We start from the raw sequence: 12,500 nt of genomic DNA, 5'->3' as shown, positions 1-12,500 counted from the left end.
TGTTGCATGCAAGGTACTCTTTATAAACCTGAAATACGGTTTGATAATATTTGAAAGGAGTTTTCCAACGAATCGAATGTGGGCAGAATTCTTATATATATATATATATATATATATATATATATATATATATATATATATATATATACATATACATATATATATATATATATATAAATATATATATATATATATATATATATATATATATGTGTGTGTGTGTGTGTGTGTGTGTAATTATTGCATCACCCATATAAATAGAGGAAATGAAGAACAAATCGATCTGTTGAAATTGCCACCAATCGCTACCTTCACGTTGCCCTCGTGACCCCTATTGACCCCAGACTGGAATTGACAATGCTATAATATAGACGGTGATTTAAAAACGAGGTAGAGAAGAAATCGATAATTTAGATTTATATAGTGCGGCTATGTGGTCTAGTGGTATGACACTCGCTTTCGGATCATAAGGTCCTGGGTTGGAGCCTCGGGCTCGGCGCATGAGTCCTTGGACAAGGCTCTTTACTCACATTCTCTCACAGTACTCAGGTGTAAAATAAGTACCTGGCCGTTAACAGCGTTGTCTTTGTCCGAAAAATTGTAATATCGCCTAACAGGAGTCATGTCCCGTCCTACATGTTAAATGTTGCTGTTGACAAGGGGCCCCTTGTAAAGCGCTTTGAGCACATTTAGCGGATATTGCGCTATATAAAGCTCAATTTAGATGACGTAATCATAGAGAAAAACGAATATTTTGATTATACCTATAGATGGACGGCAAAAGCCTCTTATATACAGGTCTTATCATCCAACTTATTATGGAGTCATTGTTGTTATAGGCTTCAACAGTCGTGACGTCACTTCTCTCGTAATGACGCGTAGTACTTAGTAACTGGTTCTAAACTATCGGAACAATGGCGGACGCCATTATGAAACACTCCGATGACGAGCATAAAAGTGTATCCAGAGGAGGAAAACATTATAAATCTGATCATGTTTTGACTTTTATACATTCTGATCACATGACATGTGACAAAGTTCTAGCCAACATGAAGAATAAAAAGTACAGATTTTCTTTGTTTAGAACCAAGCTGCTCTTTGCTGGGCTGACATAACATCAGACTATTGAATCCTATTGGAAGACACGCTCAAACCAACGTATACTATTGTCCATTACAGCAAAATTAAATCAAGACCATAATTAAGTTCTGTGTATCAGACCTGCAAATATGTGCACATTTGATACATGATCAAATCATTGATTAAAAATGTATTTTGATCACAATAATTTTGAAAAAAAAATGGGAAAAAAATAGAATATAAACAAAATAATTCAATGACACCGTGCACGTACTGAAGACAGCAGTCATCAAAGCGAATTCTCACAACAATGTGATAGGGTTTGATTATCATCCTCATGCTCATATTCTAACTATTAAGGTACCAAAATACAATGGAAAGGACTTTTGTAACCAAAACTACAAAGCCATAAATCCATTTTCATGATCGACGGATCAAAACTCTTGCCTACAATACGAGCTTTGCGAACCATGTTTTATATAATTTTGGGAGGTTCAGATCGCTCATGATGCCAACCAAAATGAAATAAGTCAAGAGAGGTCTGAACACGATGCGCAAAGCCCGTAAGTAAACTTCAGAGTTTTGATCCGCCGATCGTGAAAATCGGGACTTCAGAGGTTTGATCTTCCGACCCTCGAAATGGAACAATCTGACCATTTTACATTCGACAAAGTATCACGCGACCGGTATCTTCCATTAATTTGTCTTCAATATGTTTTTGGACTAGAGTTTTTCTGACACAATTTTAAAGCCTCAGAATAATTTCTTAAAATGAAAGAATAAAATTTAATAAAAAACATTCTTTAATATTGAAGAGACAAACACACACACACACAAAACAAACCCAAGCAAAACAAACAAATGAACAACTCCCCCCCCCCCCGGGCCAAAATAAACAAAAACAAACAAAACCCAACAAAACAAACAACATTGGCAGCGTAGCATAGCGTTGTGGTCTTTGCTTTCTAACAGGAAGGTGAATATTCGACTGCCTTTCCGCCATGCTTAGTGACCTTGAACTTGCTCCGTTTGCTGCATTGCACTGCGGCTGAAGTTAGGTTAATTCAGTCATCTCTTAGAATAGATTTTATTGTGAAATATTGTAGGTAGTTTAATTACGTATATCAAACGTCTTGAATGACTGTGGAGGTATGAAAAAGGTTTAAGAGAAATATCGTTTTTTTTTTCAATGTTGGCCTTCGTTTGATGAAATATTTTTGTGCGGCTCCGACAGTCATAGGCTCGTGTCCTGCTCTGATCGTTGCATGTTCGAGTCCTTGAAAAATGCTCTTTACTCACATTGTATCACCGTCTCGGGTGTAAAATGATGTCCTAGCCGTTAAAAAATGTGTGTAACATCGCCTAATTGGCGTCATGTCTCGTTTTATATGTTAATTCTTGCTGTTGGCTATGGATCAATTGTAAAATGCGCTTTGAGCGCGTTTAGTAGATATTACGCTATATAAATGCTCATATGCATATTTAGATAATATAAAAAGAGAGGATTTACAATACAATTTGGATTCATATTCTTAAAATGTGGTCTTTTGAAGAGCCTCTTGTAAGCGCGTATTCTTTCAAGTTGATGTGATCAAATATATATTAAACCCACACACACACACACACACACACACAACAATATATATATATATATATATATATATAATATATATATATATATATATATTTATATATATATATATATAATTATATCTTCTCTCTCCATCTCTCTCCTTATATATAACATTTATTATTGAATAGGAGCTGATATTGAAGAATACGGTAAAATATTACACATTTATGCCCAAAACATCGATTTATAAACAAAAACAATAGTACACCGACGAAATAACGAAAAGGGGAAAATGGAATTGTACTAAAGTATAAAAATGGTGAATAATGCGAAGATCTACAAAATGAAAGAAAATGAATGCTACGGTCAAACACATATAAAATGATGTAGTGAATATATATATGTAAATATATATATATATATATATATATATATATATATATATATATATATATATATATATATATATATATACCACATACATATTATATATGTATATACATATATATATATGTATATATATATATTTATATATATATATATATATATATATATATATATATAATATATATATATATATATAAGGCTGTACCAAAAGTCGTTATAATAACAGTCATCACAAAATTACTCAAATTTCAAGTCATTTTAAAAAGCTAAAGAAAAAATTTGACCAATAAAAAACAAATGAATAACCAAAAACTGACAAGTTAGAACCAACAGAATAGTCGATGTTATATATTCTAAAAGGTTACAAAATTGTGGGAAAATCATTTACCTTGTTGTTGAACAGCCTTTTTCACACTTAAAAAATCTATAATTTTGATAAAGATCTGGACACGATGTGTGTGAAAATTGCCAAACAAACCAAGAAAGAAAAATACAAGAAAAAGATTTGTATCTCACACCGGTACCTGCTCCTTAATTTCTTAATTTGATATAATTTTGAAGTTAGATTGTCAGATTTTGGGTTTATTTCATTAATTAACTGTTTTTTTAAACTGATGTAAACGATTTTTGTCCTTAGTTTGTGAAAATTGATTTAGTTTTCATTATTTTTTGTTCGTCTTTGTAGCAAATATTACGAAAATTACCTTTGGAACGGTATCTATATGAATGTGTAAAAAAAAAAAACATACTAGAAACACACCGTGCACACAGAGTTGAGTTGCAATTTAAAAGAAATAAAAAAAAACGGACAAACAAACAAAGAAACAAACAAACAAACAAACAAAGAATGCTGAAAATGTGAAGATGATTTTGTTCATTACTCGATTTTCTTGTGATCTTTTGCCTTTATTTGGTTGCTGGGAGATATTTGAAAAAATTCAACTTGTCATCATTTTTTTTATTTCTTATTGTTTTCATGGTTATTCTCTCCAAGTTATGAGGAAAAAAAAGTTGAGTTTTCTTGTGGCAAAATATTAAAAAATTACAATTTGTAATAAAATTAATTTAAAATCACAACATTTAATAATAAAATAGCAAGATTCAATTTAAAAATTAAAAAAAAAAAAAAAAAAAAAAAAAAAAAAAAAACAAAATAAAATAAAATAAAAATTCAAAAATGTAATGTTTTGAAAATTGAAAAATACCAAAAAATAGTGGATAAAAATGAATAATAAAAAAATGTGAGGAAAATTAAAGAAGGCTGCATATTCGCCCTTCTTACCCATTTGGGCGATTCTTCTTCAGGATCGATATTTTCCTGCAAATAGCAGTGTGATATCGTTAAAATACCGACTGTGCACACACCGAATAAAGACAAAACATCAGAATGTATTATATCGATATGAGAAAACGGTGAGTGATATTTTTACTAATTTGCCCAAAACTGATTTGAATGAATATTTTGATGTCAGAAGGTATCTATATCGATATGAAAAAAAAAAAAACGATGGGTCGATTTATCAATTTATGTAAATGTGATTTTGTTGGAAGTTCTAGTACAATACGGTATATTTATTTGTAAATAATGTGTGGTATTTTATCAATGAATTCCAGTCATTTGTTGTACATTTCCATGTACATCTATGAAATAACATTGATCCGAAAAATGGTGAATGAAATTTAATGATTTTTTCAATATTCCTTTTTTTATCTCAAACTTTAATGTCTGAATTTGTATCAATAATAAAATTGAAAAATGATTTTATCGATTTATCCCTATAATATGTCATTATATCGGGAATTCTGAAGTCAGAATGTAATTTATATTTTAATCATTAGTAACACATAACATTATGATTAAGAATCGAAATTTTAAAGGTTTCTTCAAACGCTGGACTCGTTAATTTCCGTAGTTTAGCTTGACTCAATGGTATGTTTACAGCTTTTATAAACAACGTGTTTACATTTATTAAGAAATCTCCAATCATATCATTGGATAGCAATAAACCACGTGATCGACGACGATCAAAAGGTCAAAAACCTGAATATACTAGATCGCTCCCATTGTTTCAATGTCTTCGTTGAGTTCAAAGTTTGTATTACATAATTTAATAAAAAACTAGCATCGCTTTAGGTTTTATACCAAACTATTAAATGATAAATGTCAAGTAGAAATTGACAGAGATAATGATATTGGTGTAAAAAAATGAACATTTTATCAACTTTAAAAAAGGACAAGAAAAAAAAAAGAATCACGGAACGTTTCAGACTCAAGACTCTTCCTCAGCCAAAGACAAAAGACAAAACAAAGCAAAACAATAAAAAAAAGAAATACTTTACATTCAACCCAGACATATTTTTGTAGTTGGCTGAAGAAGGGTTCTTGGCCAAAACGTTTAATATTGTGTATTTTGTTATTTTTATGAAGCTCTTATAATATTTATTTTACTTAAGTGGTTTTTACAAAATAAACAAACGAGATTTTATATAGCGCAATATCCACTTATGGTTCTCAAAGCGCTTTACAAAGGGTCCATGACCAACAGCAACACGTCACATGTACAACGAGTCATGACGCCTGTTAGGCGATATTCCATTTTATTTTACTGATGGAGACAACACTATTTGTGGTGGTCAGGTGGCCATTTTACACCCTGAGTACGGTGAGAAAATGTGAGTTAACAGCCTTCTCCAAGGACTTAACTATGCGCCGAGCGAGGCTCGAACCCAGTGTCATACCACAAGACCACATAGTCGCACAGTCAACACAGATTCCATAAACCTGGTACCATTTACTTTGCCGAGTTACATAATTGTCATGTGATTAATCTTTTTCTTGGTGACTTACTGCATGGCATTTTACAAATTCCGATCCAACTACGAACAGATTCCAATACAAACTGATGTCTATAATTCTAATCTTTTATTTCACATTGTTATCCTTATACACTTGTCTTTACTATCTGTTACGATTTGTAGAATACTTTTTGAGAATATAACATATTATACTATTTTTTGTGATGCTGTAATCATGTGCTATCATACTATATTTTCTATATTTGTTGATAAAGGGAAAACCCGAAATGTTCATTTGATATGTTTTTGTAATTAAATTGAAGCTTACATTCAATTTCACATTATTATCTATTATATTCTCCATTATTTAGGATACAAAAATTCTTCATCTAAAACACTTTCCAAATATTTAGCATAAACAATATATTCCTATATTGATGAGCTAAGATAAGGATAAAGAAATAGCCATTGTTTATGTATAGTTATGAGATGAAAAAAAGTTCCAAAATTATATAATTGAGATATTTAACACTATGCCTAATATGACTACATAAACTACAAAACGAGGAACGAGCTATATATTCGTTCGCTATTTCCTATCTAAAATTGAAACCGAATAATTATAGAATAAAAACACTAGACATATTATAGTCTATACGATATGCCACTATTTTACCCAATATTATGAGACTTTTAGACTACAGAACAAGGAACGGTCTACATCTAATACTTCATGACAAGGCGATCACAACAAATAACCCAAGATGGCAATGCAATCTTTGTAATTATTGTATGCAATAGAAATAAGTTCCTAGCTCTTGGATGAAAACGCAACAAAATTTATGCAGGCCAGGCATAATAACATCATTGTTTCAAATTATTTTGTATATGAAGCTTTATAAAAAAAGAAAAAGATGTGTCAAAACCTGCAAGTTTATGCTTAGTGTGTATTTAACTTTATACATTGTCCATAATTTTTTAGCTCTGAGATGATATGTATTGTGGTATTCTTTTGGTGTCAGATTGTCAATATTTTTGGACTTCTTTTATTATGCATCCCAGAGTAACTGACAAAAACTTATTTTTTCCACCATTTTTTTCAAAAAAATAGCTGAATGTTAATGTCTTTTGATACTAAAAGTTAAAAAAAACAAACAAACCCCGCGACCTCACGACCCAAATTCAAATAGATATCTCTTTCTTCAAAAACATGAAAGTTTTGATTCCAGTGGTATCAAAGCTCTTTAGAACCAACCATTATTAACATTTAACAAACTTACTGAGTTAACGATGGCTTTTGAATGAGCAAAACCAAGGTTGAGTTTATTAAATCATAGTCAAGTGTTCCAAAATTATTTTAAAAAGATTGCATGAAATATTTGTTTCATTTAGTGGGAAATGATAAAATGCGCATGCGCAAAGCTATTTGACAATTGATTTCAACAATTTGTCGACATTTCCAAACGTTTTAAAAAGTATGACACATCATGCATTAACTCACTCAATCCTAAAATTTTTTTTGCTAGTTTTCAAAATTGGAAAAATTGTAATAAAAATGAGCATGTACATTGATAATTTTATTCAACTGTCAATAACATTTAAAAAAAATATAAAACATTAGCTTTGATACTACGCCTATAATTTGTCTCAGAAAAATGTAATAAATAGGCATGGGGTAAAAGTAAACTTTGTAAACTACGGATATAGATAGTCGGTGTTAGGGTTGAGTGAGTTAAAATATTTTCACTTCTAGCATTGCATGAGTATTTTATTCCTTCACAAAATACAAAAAGTCTTCATTTTGTATTCATCCGAGATTTTGAAATGATCGCCTTGTCTCTACTTTGAAACTAGATATGTACATATAAAAAAGAAATTGCAAAGAAATATCTTAATATGTGACCGTCGACACGAAGAGGTAATATGTCCGGGTAACAATCGAGTTTATATTCCAAAATATGATATTATAGAACTAAGGGTAATTTTCTATTTTAAAAGGAAAACTACTGATACAGTTTCTTATGAAGAAAAAAAAGAAAATTTTGGGGACATGTTCCTAGTATGTAAACACTTTATGGCAATTTGACGACCACGATATATTATCACTGTTTTGAAACGATACGTCACAAAACGGTAATATTTCAGGATAGAAACACACTGGAAAGTGAATTTAGAAATAAATTAGTGAGATATAAGAATTCAAATGTTTTGAAATGAGAGAAATAGCATTTATTCTCCACCAACAAAGAAGAGATACTATCCCCAAGTTTCATGACTAATGCGACTATAAATTATATTTTGAGCACCATGTTCATTCAGACATAATACCGTTTTGAGACGGTGGGTCACAGATTCGAACAGGAAAAACAAATTAGAATGAAATGATACATCAAACAAAGGCCATACCTTGATTTCATCGCCATCGTTTTGTTTCTCGGGGTCTTTCTTCACCAACTGCATGTTGTCTTCTGGGCGCTGAGCGCCCTGGAGGTTCGACGTCGTCATTGGCTCTAGAGCCATCGACTCCTGCTGGTCTGGATATTGTTGTTGTTGTCCATTGGAGGCGGGCGAGACCCGTTTCCTGAATACGGTGTTAGAATTGGGGGATGTGGGTTGTGGATTGTAGGGGGATAGAAGACTGTCAGATTCGTTGGGTGTTGTTGTTGTTGTTGTGGTTGTTGCTGGGGGTGGTGGTGACTGAGGTGGTCCCGATGGGGTTTGGTAATTTGGGCGGTACTGGATGTCGTTATTGTCGTGGTCGGACAACAGTGGTTGGGTGGGTGGTGGCCCGTCTGAAGCTGAGGTAGAGTTCTGTGGAAATATATTATGTAATAATAATAATAACAATAATAATAATAATAATATATAATAATAATAATAAATAATAATAATAATAAAATATAATAATAATAATAATAATAATAATAATAATAATAATAATAATAATAATAATAATAATATAATAATAATTAATAATAATAATAAATAATAATAATAATAATAATAATAATAATAATAATAATAATAATAATAATAATATATAATAATAATAATAATAATAATAATAATAATATATATTTATTCATCCAAGAAAATGTTTTGGAAATTCGTTAACAGACGTGGCATGCATAAAAATGTATAAACAAAAAGTTGAGAATATATGGCGACAATGAATATATACACACACACACACACACACACACACACACACACACATATATATATATATATATATATATATATATATATATATATATATATGCAAGTGCACAAAAATGTTAAAAATATACAACCAAGCGACACTTTATATATTAATTTGATAAATGTAAGATCCAAGATGAATAGAAGTTAAACCAAATTGCAATAGGGTTCAATAGTCGTGACGTCACTTCCCTCGTATTGACGCATACAAACTTAGTAACTGGTTCTAAACTATCGGAACAACGGCGGACGCCCTTATGAAATACTTCTCCGACGAGCATAAAAGTGAATCCAGAGGAGAAAAACATTATAAATCTGATCATGTTTTGACTTTTATACATTCTGATCACATGACTTGTGAAAAAGTTCTAGCCAGCATGAAGAATAAAAAGTTCCGATTTAATTTGTTTAGAACCAAGCTGCTGGTTGCTGGGCGGACGTGAGATTAGACTATTGGATCCTATTAAGCAGTCGATTTTTGACCAATCAAAACATGGAATTTGTGACACGCCTTCAAACGTTGTCGGACAAGCATGGTTGGTTGTTTAAAATCAATAACGTTAATGAAATCAACCTCTCTCTGATCATTTTTATTGTTTTTATAGATAGTTCGAAGATGACGTCACTCAGGTCTTTGTTATTGTTTTTTGCCATCCGCGTTTATGAGAAATTCTCACTAAACTGTATTATCCAGACTATAGACGATCATCGTTACACAAAGTGTTGTGTGTTGGTCCGTTATACTTCCGGATGGCAATGTCATGAGCATCTTAGCCAAGCGCATACTATCTATAGATAATTTGCGCTTGGCTAAGAAGCTCACAACATTGCCATCTAGAAATATAAAAGGTCCAACACAAAAAGCTCTGTGTAAACATGAACTTTTATAGATAGAATGCGCTTGGCCAAGGAGTTCACAACATTGCCATCCGGAGGTATAACGGACCAACACACAAACTCTGTGTAACCATGAACTTTTATAGTCTGGTTAATACAGTTTACTAAGAACAACTCACAAACGCGGATGGCAAAAACAATAGCAAAGGCCTGAGTGACGTCATCTTCAAACTATCTATAGATAGTATGCGCTTGGCTAAGAAGCTCATAACATTGCCATCCGGAATTATAACGGACAAACACACAAAACTGTGTGTATCCATGAACGCTTATAGTCAGTTTAATACAGTTCAGTGAACATTACTCATAAACGCGGCTGGCAAAAAACAATAACAAAGACCTGAGTGACGTCATCTTCGAACTATCTATAGGCGAGTTAATACAGTTTAGTGAGAATCACTCACAAACGCGAATGGCAAAATACAATTACAAAGACCCGAGTGACATCCACTTCATTCTATCTATACTAAAACAAAATGTAAACTATTCATTATCAGTTATCCAAACGGCTGGTTTCATACACACTTCCAAGAATTTTGGAACCGGAAAAGTAGAAAGTATGGCGTCACGACTATTTATTCTGCCCTCACATTTTTACTTATAAAATCTCCTTGATATAATTTGTAACTTTCTTGTTTTTATACCCAAAAATGGTAGACATGTGGAATTTTGATTCACAGGCGAAGAAATAAATTAAACATACAATCGATTTTACAACATTCGGTACACTAATGATGGACACTAGTGTATATGTGTGTGTGTTTGCGTGTGTGTGTATGTGTGTGTGTTTGCGTGTGTGTGTGTGTGTGTGTGTGTGTAAACGTGTTATCTTAACAAAACTTTTATGCAAACTAACAGGTACGAGGCACCAATCGCATTTAATCTGTTCATAATCATTTTTTTTAAAATGAACTTTTATACAGGGCAATATCCACTAAACGTGCTCAAAGCGCTTTACAAGGGGTCCCTGGCCAACAGCAACACTTAACATGAAGGACGGGACATGAAGCCTGTTACGCGATATTACAATTTTTCGGACAGAGACAACGCTGTTAACGGCCAGGTACTCATTTTACAACTGAGTACGGTGAGAGATTGTCAGTAAAGAGCCTTCTCCAAGGACTCAACTATGCACCGAGTGAGGCTCGAACCCATGGCCAATTCCGATCCGAAAGCTAGTGTCATACCTACCACTAGACCACATAGCCGCACAATATGATTCTAATCTATAAAAAAAATAACTAACTAAAAAACAACACATTCCACGAAGACTTACAACACGTCCTTCAAAGTCACTGTAAATATTGTCCAATCAAATAAATTATTGGCAACAGATCATGCATGTCTCTATGTTAGTAGTCGAACGCCGTTGAATTGTTATGATACTCACGACTGCTCACGCTATTTAGTTGTAGCGTTATTCTAAAATATTATAACTCACACGTCTCCTGCTGTGACCACTGCCTACACACGACAATAATAATAATAGAGAGCGTGTGAATTTATGAGTCTTATGAACGCGCGAGTCGGCTTGATTGACCCGCGCCCCGCGAATCGCGGTCCTCTCTCTCTCTCTCTCTCTCTCTCTCTCTCTCTCTCTCTCTCTCTCTCTCTCTCTCTCTCTCTCTCTCTCTCTCTCACTCTCTCTCTCTTTCTTTCTCTCTCTCCCCCCCCCTTTGTCTCTCTCTCTCTTTATTATTATCTCTTTTTCTCTCTCCCTTTTTCTCTCTCTATCTCTCTTTCTCTCTCCCTCTCTCTTTTTCTTTCCATCTCTCTCTCTCTCTCTCTCTCTCTCTCTCTCTCTCTTTCTACCTCACTATCTCCTTTTTTTCTTTTTTCTTTCTTTATTTCTTTCTCGTTCTCTCTCACGTACAGCCTCTCTATTCCCCCTCTCTCTGTTTCTCAATCTCTTTCCTTTATTTCTTTTTTTCCTTTCATAATCTCTATCTCTAACATCCATATACAACCACTATCCCCCCCCCCCCCCTTCTCTCTTTCTTTCTTCCCCTCTCCAGTAATGACGCATAGTAACTTAGTAACTGGTTCTAAACCATCGGAACATTGGCGGACGCCCTTTTGACTTACTTCGATGAGGAGCTAAAAGTGTATCCAGAGGAGAAAAAGATTACAAATCTGATCATGTTTTGACTTTTATACATTCTGATCACATGACATATTGTGAAAACGTTCTAGCCTGCATGAAGAATTAAAAGTACCGATTTTCTTAGTTTAGAACCGAGCTACTGGTTGCTGGGCGGACTTGACATCAGGCTATAGAATCTAATTCTTCACACGTTCTCGGACAAACTTATAATATTTTTCTTTACATTTAAAAAATGGTATGAAGAAGAAGAAGAAGAAGAAGAAGAAGAAGAAGAAGAAGAAGAAGAAGAAGAAGAAGAAGAAGAAGAAGAAGAAGAAGAAGAAGAAGAAGAAGAAGAAGAAGAAGAAGAAGAAGAAGAAGAAGAAGAAGAAGAAGAAGAAGAAGAAGAAGAAGAAGAAGAAGAAGAAGAAGAAGAAGAAGAAGAAGAAGAAGAAGAAGAAGAAGAAGAAGAAGAAGAAGAAG

At 32.9% G+C, this 12,500-nt stretch overlaps 1 protein-coding gene across 4 annotated transcripts in view; it reads right to left on the bottom strand.

The window, feature by feature from the left end:
• LOC144957779 (acid-sensing ion channel 1-like) overlaps nucleotides 1-12,500 on the bottom strand; it is a 306,131-nt gene that overhangs the window by 54,662 nt on the left and 238,969 nt on the right. For 2 of the 4 annotated variants that reach the window (XM_078889195.1, XM_078889196.1), the window contains 2 exons: nucleotides 8,243-8,647; nucleotides 4,323-4,358 (listed from right to left, as the gene is read on the bottom strand). In XM_078889195.1, the coding sequence (XP_078745321.1) occupies nucleotides 4,323-4,358; nucleotides 8,243-8,647 (441 nt within the window). Of the gene's footprint in view, nucleotides 1-4,322; nucleotides 4,359-8,242; nucleotides 8,648-11,210; nucleotides 11,396-12,500 lie in introns of those variants that run through there. The other 2 variants (XM_078889198.1, XM_078889197.1) reach the window with 2 other exon arrangements.

The sequence above is a fragment of the Berghia stephanieae genome, chromosome 12, assembly GCF_034508935.2.
Source record: "Berghia stephanieae isolate SIO BIC M18660-M18661 chromosome 12, UCSD_Bste_1.3, whole genome shotgun sequence".
Classification (NCBI taxonomy): Eukaryota; Metazoa; Mollusca; class Gastropoda; order Nudibranchia; family Aeolidiidae; genus Berghia; species Berghia stephanieae.
Note: the sequence above shows the minus strand (reverse complement) of the source record. Positions and strands in the feature narration are given on the sequence as shown.